The sequence below is a fragment of the Melanaphis sacchari genome, unplaced genomic scaffold (genome assembly GCF_002803265.2).
Source record: "Melanaphis sacchari strain LSU unplaced genomic scaffold, SCAv2.0 Contig291_pilon_pilon, whole genome shotgun sequence".
Taxonomy (NCBI): Eukaryota; Metazoa; Arthropoda; class Insecta; order Hemiptera; family Aphididae; genus Melanaphis; species Melanaphis sacchari.
The window spans coordinates 9,189-25,114 of NW_020271164.1; the positions used below are offsets into that span (position 1 = coordinate 9,189).

Genomic DNA, 15,926 nt, shown 5'->3' on the forward strand with positions numbered 1-15,926 from the left:
GTTGATAAAAGTGTTTCAGACATAGCAATAAAATAAAAGTCGGACATTTATGGTATTTATCTCCAGAAACAACTGCATTCTTGTATTTTTACAAGAATGTACTCGTGGAAACAAAGAAAAAATGATAACCACTCTAAATACGGACTTTGAAGACGAATACAGAAAACAATATGTTCTCAAACCAAACCAAGTTACTACAATTTTATTTGTTCTGAATCAATGGAACTATTTAATCACTTTAAAATAAATACAGATTTCATAAGTATTGATCCGTCATCTTAGCAAAATAATGAGAGCTACAAAAAGGCTACATCTAAAATTAAAAATACACCTGTCATCAATGATGTTGCTGAGCGAGGAGTTAAACTAATAGAAGAGTATAATAACAAAATTACTAAAGATGAAAGCCAAAATCAATATTTACTGCAAGTTGTATACGGCTATCGCAAAACATCCAAATTCAAATAAAGGTACACTAATGGAGAAGTAAAATTGCATGTAAAGATTATATTATACATCACACTATTTTAGTCTAATTATCTTAAAAATATTAAGTGTATAAAAAATAAAAATATTCTATAACTTAGAATAAAAAAATTTAAAAAATGTATGTTTTCTTGAAAAATATTGAGATATATCAATCTTTGATGCTTTTGTGGCACAACTTAATTATTTCCAATCATTACCAAACTTTACAAAACTCATTTTTATCACTATTCAAATGAATTTAGGTGGTGTAATCTGAAAAAATCAGATATTGAAATATAAAGACCACCCTATATTTTATAATAATAATAATAATAATAATAATAAAAGTATATAAATATATTTTATGATGAGTTAATCACTCTAAATTTATAAGCAATTTATTTTAAATATGGTACTCTGGTTATATTTTTTATTTCATATTCAATCCGAGTTGTACATGCAAATTCTATACGTTGCTTTTCTTCATTTCGTCTAAGTTTCACTGTGCCTTTATTTATTTACTTTATTTTTGAATAAGTTTCCACTTGAATTAATTTTAAATTTTCAATAATATTAGTAATTGGAAGATTGTAGTTTGTGTAAGATTGCACAACGCTTACACAGAGAGAAGTGAGAGTCGTCATGAAAATCAGTAAGACAATATGGACCGATATTCAATAATATCGATAGGGTGTAACGTAAAAATTAAAAATAGTTAAAACTGGTAACTAATATGTACAATAGTTTAAAATTATAAGATAATAATTATTAGTATAGCGTGTATTCCAGAATACAGTTTGGCAATGTTGCGCAGGTTTAAAACATTTTTATTAAAAATATTTCGGGTGCAAATGGGTTATTAAAAAAGTTTAATGGGCACAAATGGTTTGCACTGATATTAACTACAATGGTTTCATAGTACTTAATGTGAAATTTTTAAGCGATCCCATTTTTTTGAGTAACAATTAGTGTTATGACAATATTTTTATATTAAAGTCATTAGTATTGATTAAAGTTGATTTAATTTTAACAAATCAAGAATAATTAATTAAAAAATTCTGGAAAAAAATGTTAAATGCAATACTATTTCAACTTGTAAAGTCTTATTTTTCAAGTAATATATTATAGCATGAATTATATCTTTTGGAGAATATTGTAAATTATTATAATGATTTAACAATAATTATTATGAACAGATAAAGATAAACCTGACTACTATTCAATATTTAGTAAGTACGAACTTTAAATTATAATAAAATAAATAATGTTTACGTATCTTATGTAATATAATTATCGGTCTAACTAGGATTTAACAGTTACTAAAGGAAGTGTTCTAAATAATCAAAATTAAAAATAGGGCAATAAGTCAAAAAGTTCCATATCTTCATTAAAAATAATTTTCAAAAATAAAATGTTAACAAAATAAATATTATTGGTAAAAAAGAGAGTAGTGGGAGTTTCATGGTTACACTAACCACCCTCCTTATAAAAAATTAAAAAATTAAACGTTGTTTGTGATGGAAAGGTTTGAAATCAATATATTATGGTAGTCACCTCTCTTAAGTAGTTTACTTCGACTCAGTTTCTGTAACTATCAATACCAAAATCGTAATCTCATCGCGCAGCGTTGGTGGGTATGGACCCTGAAGATCGATACTCACTACCTTCTAAGTTTTATGAACCTCTGATTATATTATTTAGTGTAATTATATAATATATAGTGGTTTTAAAGCAGCGAATGACTATAAAGAAAGGTCACTTAAACCATGTAAAAATCTCTATTATTTTTGTAACCAATGTTACTCCAATGCACATTCGAAAATATTTTTGATAATTATAAACCAAAATGAAATTTCTGTATGATTCATATTAAACTATCCAAGGTTAATTGGATAATGAGACTAAACAACGTCGTGTAAGTGGTTCCTGAAATTATCTAGTACTAACCAATGCAAAATAACTTTTTTAAATAATATAAACTATAAAATATGTTTATACTTTTAATTCTGTTTCTTCAAGATTAATAATACAATTATCGATTTTAACTATAAAAAAACCATTTTATTAAAAATTTAGTAATACATATCATTAATATCGAATAACTATAGATACCTCTAGTAAAATTTAATCGATTTTGTATAACTTATTAATTTCAAATACTTAATATAAAATATAATAATTTAAAATTAATGAATTAGACCATTAATATTTAGAACATAAAGTAATAATAGTATGAAAAGTAACAAAACCTAAAACTGAAATTACTCAACAGTGTCACTACTGTTATGTATTTAGTTTATGTAATTCTTAATTATATTAGTTTAAACGCTTGATATAAATTGTTTTTGTTAGAACTTGAAATAAATTCCATTTGGAAAGATGCTTAAATAATATTTTAGAATTATTAGAGAGTTCATATTCTCATAGTTACACTGATACAATATAAAACACCTTCTTTTTTTTCATGTTTAAATCGTAAGCAGGGAGGGAATTAGGTTTCCTCATTGCGGCCTTCCTGTCCACATATTTTATTGAAATCAACAACTAGGTATATCTTACATTACAAAAAGACAATTACAACATTAGTATATAATGACATCAAAGTATGTATAATATTTATAAAAAAGATGGGGGCTTCTAACCACCCTAAAAAAAACTGGCCGTTCGGCCCACAACTAAGGTGACTTAACTATAGTTCGCGCCACGAAAAGTGGCCGATTTGTACCGCGACCCGTTGTGGCTTCCCTACCTGTTAGCCATTGGTTCTCAACCTACACCACCACCTGTCCGTCATCGAGGATCACAGTGCACGCTTCTGCACGCAATGTGTATTCCATACATATTATATTCCATACATTATAGTAGACTGATTTTTTTTTGCGTACCCTTAGCAGATCTTCTGGAATGTCTGGAGGGTAGCTGCAGAATGTACTGTGGTAGGGTATACAGTAATGCACATAATACAAACACATTTTATGAGACTCGTGTTTTATCTTTTTGTATGTTGTGAACTGTGCGCCCGTAAACAACTATTTTTTTACACTGTTTTTTTTCCTGCGTTACCGTGTAATCCATTTAAATATGTCGTTTTCTGATTCAGATACTCACAGTCAGAGTAAAAAAATTATTTATAGTGTGTATTTATTTTTAAAACAATTATCAAAGAAGTCAGATTAAACTTCTGATTTTTTAAAAAATGCGCAAGTTGTTACTGCCGAAGCTTGTGGTGTGGGTTATCGTACTGTAAGACGAATTTGTGCTGAAGGAAAAAATAATATTAATCCAGAAACACTAGATGTGGATCCTACGTTTGTTTCTCCACGTAAAGGGTATAAACGCGCAAAAACTGTTTCAAAGCTGGACGATTTCGATTCCGATGTTGTGAGGAGAACTGTCCAAGAGTTTTACGACCGGGGTGAGTACCCAACTTTTCAATCAATATTAAATGTCGTAAAAAAAAACAAATTACACTGGGTCTGTTCGATCAATCCAAAGGCTCCTAAAAAATTTAAAATTTACATACAAAAGATGTAACGATGGTCGTCTGTTTTTAATGGAGAGGAATGATATCGTCGCACTTCGGTGTAAATTTTTACGACAAATGTGTACGCTGCGACAAAATAAAGACGATCGGCCAGTGGTTTATCTCGATGAAACGTGGGTAAACCAAAACCATTCACGCACTCTTATTTGGCAAAATGAAAATAATTCAGGTGGTTTGAAGGTGCCGACGGGTAAAGGAGGCCGACTTATTGTATGCCATGCAGGATGTGCTCGCTACGGGTTTATAGAAGAATCAAAATTAGTATTTCGAAGCAATACTGGAAATACCACGGATTATCATAATCAGATGAATGGTGAAGTGTTCAAAGATTGGTTTATTCAACTGCTAAAAAATCTGGAAGAGCCATCAGTTATAGTCATGGATAATGCGCCTTACCATTCAATTCTCAAAGAAAAATATCCTAAAAGTAATTGGAGAAAAGCTGAAGTACAACAATGGTTATATGAAAAAAATATCGAGTTCCATTCATTGGAAACATTACCTGAACTTCGGCAAAAAGTTAAAAATCTATTGCCACGCGAAAAAAAATATGAGCTGGATGACATTGCAATTGAAATGGGTCATAAAGTAATCCGGCTTCCACCATACCACTGTAAGTATAACCCAATTGAGTTGATTTGGGCTCAAGTTAAGGGCCAAGTAGCGAAATTCAACAATACATTTAAAATGGTTGATATTGAGCCATGTGATAACTGAATTGGCGGGGGCTAAAGAACTACCATCTAAAAATGCTGTGTATGAGACGCCTTGTCCACGCCGCTTTCGTCGTTGTTTCCCACAATTCCTCCCATTATTGAATGATTTCGGTCATTAAGACATGTCGGCTGCGGTCGACGCCGACTCTTCTCGCCTCAGCGGCGCATTTCCTACTAGCTGCCAAGATAGTTACCGGCGGCATCCTGGCGAGAACTAGGGTTACCATATCTGAAACGGTGCGATAAAACCTAGCAACTCGCAAGGCTGCGCACCGCTGGACCTGTAGTAATAGCTCGTTATTCTTCTAATTGATAGTAGTATTAAAACCGAAAACCTAATTCTTATTGAGTGGAAAAGTCTACCAAATTCATTGACGTTCATGAAAAAATTAGCATTTTCATTATTGATTATGTTGGTTCTACATATACATTTGAACAGCTATTTTCCTCCATGAATTTTATCAAATCCACATTTAGAAATCCTCTTGGAACAGATATCAGTGCAGCATGTATTCAATTAAAATCTACAAATTATAATCCCAGGATTGATTCGTTAGCTGGAAAAGTGCAGCAGCAAATTTCTCATTAAAAACTTATTTTTGTAATTAAAACATTATGTGTTTATATTAATATTTAATAGTAAATAGTGAATGCTGTAAAGTTTAAATATTTTATATACCTAACAATAAATAAAATCATGTTTATATGTTTAATTAATTATTTTTTAAGCAAAAAAAAGGCCTGCAAAGTTTCTGACACGTGAGGCAAATACAAACAAATCAAACGTTTTGATTTGACACACAGTTATCAAAAGGTTCGCCATCCCTGGTCTAGTCTATTGGTGACGAGCCTATAAGGCACGCCCCAAGCATCACTGTTCATAGACCGACACAGGTCCAACCAGCTCTTCTCCTATGCCCTACAATTAGCCCGTTTGAGATCTGTCCGAGCTGCGTTGTAATCCGCAAGCTCTGCCAATCGGTCCAGGCGCCGCGACCTACCAGCCCATTGAAAGCGCGTGCAAACGGCTACGGCAACTCTCCGCAGCTCAGCAATGGTGTCATTCCACCAGTGGAGAGCCCTCTTGCTTTGTAAAACAGTTCTGCGCGGCATTACTATGTCGCTCGACAAGATGAGCAGTTTTTGGAGACGGTTTACATGGCCTACGGTAGTGTCGTCAGCGGGTAGCGGAGGTGGTGGGCCGATTAGTTCCCAGTACACGTTGATCACATCCCGGTTTAATTTTTTTAAAGACCAGCCGGATGCCCGGTTTCCTGTAGTCTGAGCGGGATAGTGCGTTCTGTCGTGACGGCAACACTGTAGCTAACGTATAAGTGGTCACTGTCCGAGTACACGTCCTCCAATACCTCCCAGTCGGCTACTAGAGGACGGCTATCTGAAAGGGCGCGCTCCAGTGTGACATCGATTACCGACGCCCCTGACATCATTATTAGTTGAATCCCACTCGGAGGAGTGAGAGTTTAAATCCTTAGCTACCATAAGGTTTACCGGCGCACCAGGCAGTCGATGAATCGAATCTTCCAAACCACTAAGGAAGTAGTCGAAGTCCTGGCCCAAGCAATTTGGGGAGCAGTAGCAGCTATAGAACACTACACAGCCAAGCCTCACCCAGGCAAAGCCGGTACCTACGCCACTGTCAGTGATAACCAAGTCTGAAGTGCTCGAGATGAACACGGCGCACTTGTCGTCTAGACTTGCTATCCAGTGATCTATATCATCCATGGAACGGTTGAAATCAGATATGACCGCTAACGATGCACCACATTCCGCCATAGACAATATAAAATACCTACTTACTAATATTACGAGTATATGACAAAAATAATTTATAACTATTAAAAATTAAATAGTTTTTTTTTTTTATTTACAGGGAAATCTTTAATTTTAGACGATACTATTAGTAAGTATTTGTATAATTACATAATTTATAATAAATCTATGATACATAGGATTTTTAAATTTTATTTATATATGTATGTATTTAATTTCCTATATAACAGTTTATAGATTATGATGATTTAGTAGACAGCTTTGATGAAAAATAAAGCTAGAAAAAAGTTTTCTCATATAAATATTAATATTTGATTTAAAATAATAAAACATTACAATTTCCTTTTATGAATTTTCTAAATTTACCTAATGTATTTATTGAATCCTAAAAACATTTTCTATTTTCATGAATATTTATAATAATGAATGGATAATTTAAAAAAAAATATATATTTGGTAATATATAGTGAAGAAATTTATTAAAATGTACCAGTACTTACATTTTAACGAGATTGGTTGCGGTTAAAGTTTGAAAAAAATACATTTCTAAGAATTTTATCGATTTCAATGAGTATTTTTTTCTCATATTATATAATGATGATCAAAGGGTCCCCAAATTAATTTGTCCCTGACCCCAAAAAACCTTAGGACGGCCGGATTACAGTAAAAGCAAATTTCATGATTTTTAAAAATTTATTTTTTAATTACATAAACTAGTGTTATATTTTATTTTCAGCAATTGAAAAACGTTGGAATGAAGCTCTTGAAATAGGAACTGACTCTTACATCATTAAAATTCATAACAAATTAGTATACGACTACAATAAAACCTCTAATTCTCAGTCTAAGTATTCCAAAATAATGTTTAAGTTTAAGAAGCTATTTTTAAGAAAGGTAAATAAAAATTAATAATATAAAACTATATTAAAGCATGATACACATGTGTATATTTAATATAAAATTGGTTACCGTGTTGCGTGCCAATATCAGATCCAGATCCAGGGTGTTATTTAAATGAAAATTACAACTCTTAAGAACAATAATGTGTTTATTACGTATAAATAAAAGGTTGTCGACAACCTTCTAATTCATATTAATTCTTGGAATTGTTTTCACACTTGAAAACAACAATCTCCAGGATGTCTTCTGTTCTTAATTGGCAATTCGTGGAAATGCAATAATACATTTAAACGACCTCATCACACGACTGCTATTTTGATTTATTATGATGTTTTTACAAATATGAATCTAATATTTCATAAATATTATAATTATTAAGCCACCTGGCCACATATATATCTATATTACTATTGCTAACACCTCTAACAATATTACCTATTATATTATATATACTTATATTATTAACATATCTCGTAGCCCATAACAACCGAATGAAACCAACTTTGTCTACGACGGATGAAATAAACTATATAATAATATGTAAAAATGACAAAAGTATATCGTAATACAATATACAGTAGACGCCGCTTATAAGATTCACTTTGGGACCAGCATAAAGTGAGTCTTATAACCGTATGAATCAAAATAGTATTTTGAGAACCAAATTTGTCAGTCTATTATAAATTAAATCACCAACATCAACGAAAAGGAGAATGACGAAAGTGATAAAGAGTAGTTCGACGTCCTAGTTTTAACCACCATCAAATAAAGAGGTTCTGAAGGCTTTAGACGTGTTAAGGATCACTGTCCATTACCGTGATACTAATAATTTCTATGTACACAAATACAAACAGTATATTTTCGAAATATTATAACAAAATAAAAAACAAACTAAAATTATAAATTTTTTAAAAAAAATAATAATGTTCATACATACACACATAATATTAATGTATATAAGTATTATAAGTAAAATCAAAATATTTATATAATAAAATAAAATTAATAAATAAATTAAAAAATGTTTTTCACTTCGCCAATAAATTTCGTTCGATTATAAGACTCACTTTGGGACCAGCATAAAGTGAGTCTTATAAGCGGCGTCTACTGTAGTTGATATTTTGGAGTACGAGTTTTATCATTAATAAATTGATGATTTTTAATGATAAAGCCTAAAAATGGTTAGGTGACTTTAGTTAGTATACAATCAAAATATCTGGCTATGCGTGCACTGTTTGCCTTAGAATCAAAACATAAAGTTTAAACAAAAAAATTATTTTTCTTTAATAATTTATTATATATTTTAAAACAATATTTATTTACGACAAACAATTCAATGTGTTTAAGTATTTTTAGAATTCATATTAAGTGGTTTTTTTTAAAATATATATTTGGAAAAAAGTATTTAAATAGGTTAGGCTTAGGTAATCTAAATACTTTTGTCTCTAACACCGTACTCATATTTCATATGGCAATAATTCATGCCATGATTGGGATCAAGTTACACGAGATAATTTTATAATAAATTTAAAAAAACATTAATTTACAAATCAACTCCCGGAAAAAATATTAAATTTTTTTCAACAACAAAATATATAATGGTATAATATGAAAATATATTTAAAATTTGATTTGTATTAGGTTCAAATAAAATATATCTATAAGTATTCGATGAATTAAACAAAAAAAAAATTTCTACTATATAGTTCATAAGTTATATACAGTGAAAACTCTTTATAACGAAACTCTTTACAACGAAAAACTCTATATAACATAAACATTACATAATAATGGTTGGTTTGCTATATAATCCATTAGTCAATTCATTCTCTATAACGTATTAGTCACTCCCAATAACGAAACAATATTTTATGTTTCATAATACAATTTACGTATTATCATATCTATTACATAAACATATAAACTATAAAAATAATCGGCAATAATGCCGAAATTTCCAAAAACGATTACATTTTTTTCACTATCTACTTTTAATATCGTTATTATCGATATTGAATAGGTATGTTCATTTTATTATCGACGTAATGTCTAACATTATACGCATGACCACAGTAGTGCGCTAACATTCGTTATGGCAAGTAAAAGAAAAGCATTGTGTGTTGATCAAAAAGTCGCTTTAATACGTGCGATTGAAAAAGGTGAAAAAAAAAAGTGATGTCGGGAAATGTTTTGGATTCAGCCCATCTACTTTCGCTACTATCTGGAAGAATAAGGATAAAATATTGCAGGCTGAAACAGAAGGAAGTTCTTGTAAAAAAATAAGAAAACCGAAATTTGAAAACTTGGACCAGGCCATGTTAACGTGGTTCCATAAACAACGTTGTAATAATGTACCTATATATGGGCCTGTTTTAAAAACTAAAGCTGAACATTTTGCTCAACAACTCGGTATTATAGATTTCAAGGCCTCGGAAGGATGGCTTGGAAAATTTAAACAACGTCACAATATTACCTATGGGAAAATAAGTGGAGAAGCATTAAATGTCGACTTGAATGTTACTAACAGCTGGTTAATTAATGTGTGGCCAAAATTGAATGAAAAGTACACTCCAGATAATATTTTTAATGCTGATGAGACAGGTATTTTTTACAAAATGACCCCAGATAAAACATTAAAATTCAAAGGGGAAAAATGCGTGGGAGGTAAACTTTCTAAAGAACGTATCACTGCGTTTGTAGCAGCCAATATGAGTGGCACTGAAAAAAGAAAGATTATGGTAATAGGAAAATCAAAAAACCCGAGATGTTTTAAAAATATTAAACGGTTGCCAGTCACTTATAAAGCAAATAAGTCAGCGTGGATGACATCAATACTTTTTGAAGAAGAAATAAGAAAATGGGATGCAGAATTAAAGGGGCGAAAAGTTTTGTTACTCGTGGATAATTGTCCTGCTCATCCCAATATATCTAATCTTATGAACATAGAAATTATATTTTTCCCAGCCAACACAATTAGTATCTTACAGCCGATGGACCAAAGTGTCATTATTAATATCAAGAAAGGCCATTATAGAAAGAAAATATTAATGGAAATTATCGAATCTGATGGCAATGCCTCTATCAATATGCTCGATGCGGTGAACTTCTTAAGTAAAGCTTGGGAAGAGGTAACAGCAGAAACTATACGGCATTCTTTTCGTCATGCTGGACTTCGAAGTTTTGCCAATGCTGAAGAAGAAATGGAACAATTTGAGAAAGAAGATGATATATCACTGAGTGAGTGGATTACTCAGTTCAATATTTCGCATACTTTTACTCCTGAGGATCTATAAAACTATGTAGAAATAGACGAGAACCTAGTTACAACAATATCGTTAACTGATGAAGAAATCCTAAATGCAGTGACAAAAGGAGAGGAGGAGCAAAAGGAAGATGATGACGAAGCACAACCTGACGAAGTCGTAATACCAAGTATTCAACAAGCACTTGATGCGGCTAAATTATTAGAAAAGTACTTATTGTTTCATGAAGATGATCCAAAGTTATCCCAAAACATGGGACAAATTCATAGAAAAATACAAAAACAGTATTGGCAAAATAAAAAAGTCCAAACTAAAATGACAGACTATTTTAAATTAAGTATAAATATATGTAGTATAAAAATTAAATTATATTTAATATGTATGTATAATAATAATAATAATAATAATAATTTAATATAATACGTAAATATGTATTATATAATGTAAAAATAATGTGATTGATATATAATATTACATAGGTGCATACCTTTATACATAAATAATTAAAATTTTGTTTTTTTTTAACCCTCTCTATTACGAAAACTCTCTATAACGAAAGAAATTTCTTGGTCCCTTCAGATTCGTTATAAAGAGTTTTCACTATATATATTGTGCTGGTGTACTAATAAATAAATTAATGTAAATAAAATAAATATTTTTAGATTGGTAATACATTATTTGAACAGTATATGGTGTTAATTCAATCATACTATAAAGCAGCGAGTATATATTATTTTTCTCGGAACTATGAATTTGCATATAATGTGATCAGTGATGGTAAATATTATTACATACATATATTTATTAGTATTGTGAACTAGATAATATACATATAGTAGAAAAGTGAATCTATTTTTTTCTACTTATTTAAAATATTATTGTTACAAATTGATGAAACTAATCTAAATTATTTTTAAATGAAAAATGTATTCTACAATAGTTTTTCTGCATTCAGAATACATTTTTTAAGGAATAATTGAGGAAATAAATAGTTTTTTTGAAAAAATTAATTTAATTATTAGTTCTTTATATTCTCAGATTCTGAACGTGGCGATAAATATTTTGATTTTACAATGAGGAGTATGTGTATACATGATTGAGGATAAAATTATTCGATTTTAAATGTTAATAAATGACTGTTAGTCCCTTGATTATTTTTAATTAAATAATAATTAATATTTTTTGTATTATTCGGATACTATCATCAAATTATAATTTTGACAAAATTGTTAAAAATCAACGACAATTTGGAAATTTCTTTACAGTTTAAAACTTAAAAATGATCAGTTTGTATATCTAAGGCTTACATTTTAAAAAAAGTCCCACATTACCATATCGTACTGAAATAAAAAAAAAATCTAATAAATAGATTTTAAAGTTTATTTTTATTTACATACTAAGCTAAATTTAGACAAAATTACATGTTTATACTATGAATAATGATATCCATTATTTTGTTATTGTTCAAAAACGTGTACATAAAACACGTAAACGTATACATATTTATATATTTTATACACATTATGATGAGATGATATAATCACATATTATATAGCAAGGACGCTTTAAAATAATAATTTAATACCGGTATAATAGTCAGATAATTGTGCGTATATAATGAGAACTTCCGATGTAAATCATAATCGCTGATGTAAAGGACGATATGTATACAATTCTATAATACATTTCTATGTATACAAGCTTATATAGAAATTGACACATATTTTTGGCAATAAAATTCAAAAACATGATCGTGCATTTTTCTTATATTCTATCAGAGACAAGAGATTGCTGAAGAGGGACTGAACAGCTAAGTAAAAAGTAGTTTATTAGAAACAGAGATCTTTAATCAAGCTATCAACCACTATATAGTTGGCTTGATTGTGTAATCTTTTTCAGCAATTTATGTGAACCGAATATCTCAGGAAACCTCATTTAAATGAGCAAAATCAGTGTAATATTTAATTTGATTCACGTATTGTGTGTTCGTAATTTGTGTTACCATACTACATTATTTTATTAATATCTAATTTTTTAATTTATTAGATTTTCTATTGATTTGTTAATATCTTAGATAAAATACTCAATATTTTCATTTAAGAACATGAATACATGATTTATTAGTATTTTTAAACACAAACACATGTATATATATTTAATACAAATTTAATGGTATTTAACATGATATTTGTGTTCCCAGGTTTGGAATTTTTAAAATCAATAAAAAGTGAATTGTATAGTACAGACAAAAAACATGTAGATGTGTGGTTTATACTATTAAAAACATTGGAGACAGATATAATGAATCATAGGGATAAAAAAGATCAGAATGCAGAAATGACCGCATTAAACGAATTATTTAAAGAAGAAAAACAATTTGATAGATTAGATTATGGATCATTTCCCAGTTCAGCAGTGTTATTATTTCGAAGATATTTCTTGGACGACGTAATTAATAATTATATTTATTTTACAAAATATCAATTAAATATTAATTGTTTGAGCACTGGTTTTTTTATACACATCACTACGGAAATTTAAATTTTTCTAATCATGATAATTCCCTTACCTTGCCACTGGCTGACTTTGGTGTCTCGCATCCTGCGATCTGAGACTACGTGTGTACTTGTATACTTCATGATTTTTGTTTGTCGTTAGACAAGCTCCTACATTCAAGTTCACCATTGTCATCACCGTTGTGTGTTTTTATTTACCGTTTGTTCAACAGTCGTCTAAATTATTTGAATTTAAGAACAATAGACCAAAACTGATTTTAATAACATTCCGATTTTTCTTTTCTTTTTCTGTAAACATATACGTTAGATAACTCAGAACCTACTCATGATTCTTATTAAAATCTATCACAAATCGTATTGGTGAGTCCGAGGAATCACAATTATTGCGATACTACTTTACATTTATATATCCTATAGTCCGCGACACGAAAACTGGCCCTTGTGTACCGCGACCCGTTGCTGCTTTCCTACCCGTTAGCCATTGGTTCTCAACTTATACCACATAATCTTCTGCTCCTCTCGTAATACAATTTTAGTTGACATGTTTTTTTGTGCATTTTTACCGGCACCTGCGTTTTACAGCTGTCCAGAATATATAGACTAGAATAAATAAATTGATTTATAAAATAATTTAAAGTATTTTCAGTAAATTACGTTTTAATTCAAAAAAACGCGGCAATTAATTTAATTACATACGGACCCCTACGACGAAACAGCCGCTAGGTTCGTGACGGTCAGGGGCCACTTTTCGTGTCGCCGACTATAGTTATATAGTTATTATAATTGATAACATTTCGACAGCCCATCAAAATTAAATTAAATAAGTACATTAAATATCCGCTGTTTGATTAGAATTGGATCCAAGTCGTTTATAATCCTGTTATGTAATATAAGATAACTTAAATTCAAAAATTTAAGTTTTTCTTATCTTTAACATCCAACTTAGAAAAAAGTCCAAGAGTGTAGTTATACTACATAAACAATATTATATTACGCTTAATTGCATGGAGGATAGTTATATTAGCTATTTCCAACTAATTGAGTAATTTAAATGGCTGATAATACTATTGATACGGTTGATATTATTTGATAAAAAAAAATATAAAAACAATAATCTAAATTAATAAAATAAATTAAAGCAGAAAGGTAAAATACAAAAACAATAGTAAAATCATAACATGAAAATCAATTTAAAAAGTCTTGTTTCATTAGATAACTTGATATGCTTTAGAAAATAATTGTGTAGGCAAAATAATTTGAGCTCGGTGCATTATAATTGAATTCATGACAGGTATATTTCTTTAAAAAATCTTTAGGTAATTGATTAATTTGATTTAAAGTTGAATGTTAATTGGAAGTAACCCTACAATATTTACAACATTTTATGATAATTAATTTGTAAATTTTCTGCTTTGGCTTAAATAATTTATCTTTTTATATCATTTTTAGAGCATTAGTGGTAATAGAATTGTTACATTTGAAAAATGGTTAAAGAATAAAAATTTATGGATATCCTTAGACGACGATATTTTGTATAGAAAACATATTGCCTTGTACAAGTTCTTAGTGTTTTTCTTAATAAGTAATGAATATAATGATAAATTAAACAATATATTTAAAGCAATTCAAAGACCGGTCTTATCCACTGAAGTAAGTACAATATTATTATAATTTAACCCTTTGTAAAAACAGTTTGAAAAAAGTGAAAATATTAAAACTGGTGACGCGACATTATGGTCGTTAAAATATTGTAATAAAACGCAAAAACTATATATTACTGCGATATACATGTCAATATTGGTGAGTAAATACTAAATAGGTATAAACTATCAAGTTAAGTAAAATAATAATGCATACTTATATATAATAAATTAATAATTTAAAAACTATGAAACAATGTCAATAACTATGGTTTCAGTTTGAGTTTGTAGTTTTAAATGAAAAAAAAAAATGAACTATTATATAAATTAAATAAATATATTGATTTTGTTTGAACTATTAACACTATTTAATGATTGAAATTTTATAATAGAACTAATAGCTAATTAGGCAGTTAGTTATTGTATTATTCTACGGAAATATTGACCGGTATTATTAACTACGCGACGTTAAACCTACTCACAACGCGAGCCTTTTAATATTAATACTAGGGCTGTTTCGAGAGTAATTACCTATATTAGATAATAGATTTTATATTAAGCACGTGGTATTAAAGTATAATTGTAATAGCATAAGAAACAAAACTAGGTACATATATAAGAAAAAAAAATGGCAGCAAGGAGATACCCATATGCTGAATATTAGATATTTTAAGCTTTTTAAGTCATATATTTTACGTTTAGTTGGTACTTTTTTTTTTATTTTGTTAACAGTCCTAAGGCTGATTGGCATAAATTTTCCACTTCTGACGCCTTTCAGCTTTCCTTTTTAATTCACAATAAGATCTAAAGTCTACACCTCTTAACTATTTGGCTAATGTAGTCCAGTGATGGTCTCCCTCTGCTGTTGTTCCCTTCAATGGCACCTTCTATTTCTCTAAAATTTCATCCGCATTGTTTAATATGCATCGTTTGATATTTCCCCATTTTTCCTCAATGTTTGAACTACTTTGTGTGTTAATCGACTCTATCATAGTTTTATCTGTCTTTTCTTTAAATGAATATTTTATTTCTTCAACTAGCCGGTTTGCCAGTTGTAAGCGTTTCATGTATTGTTTCTTTTGTAGCTT

At 29.5% G+C, this 15,926-nt stretch overlaps 1 protein-coding gene across 1 annotated transcript in view; it reads left to right on the forward strand.

Moving 5' to 3' along the window:
* Positions 1-1,667: 1,667 nt before the first annotated feature.
* The window catches only part of LOC112595687, a 75,817-nt gene continuing 61,558 nt past the window's right edge, over positions 1,668-15,926 (forward strand). The window contains exons 1-6 of the mRNA XM_025340984.1: positions 1,668-1,697; positions 6,620-6,649; positions 7,256-7,413; positions 11,345-11,459; positions 12,883-13,130; positions 14,648-14,848. Coding sequence (XP_025196769.1) covers positions 7,381-7,413; positions 11,345-11,459; positions 12,883-13,130; positions 14,648-14,848 — 597 coding nt within the window. The 5' untranslated portion in view covers positions 1,668-1,697; positions 6,620-6,649; positions 7,256-7,380. The remainder of the gene's footprint in view (positions 1,698-6,619; positions 6,650-7,255; positions 7,414-11,344; positions 11,460-12,882; positions 13,131-14,647; positions 14,849-15,926) is intronic.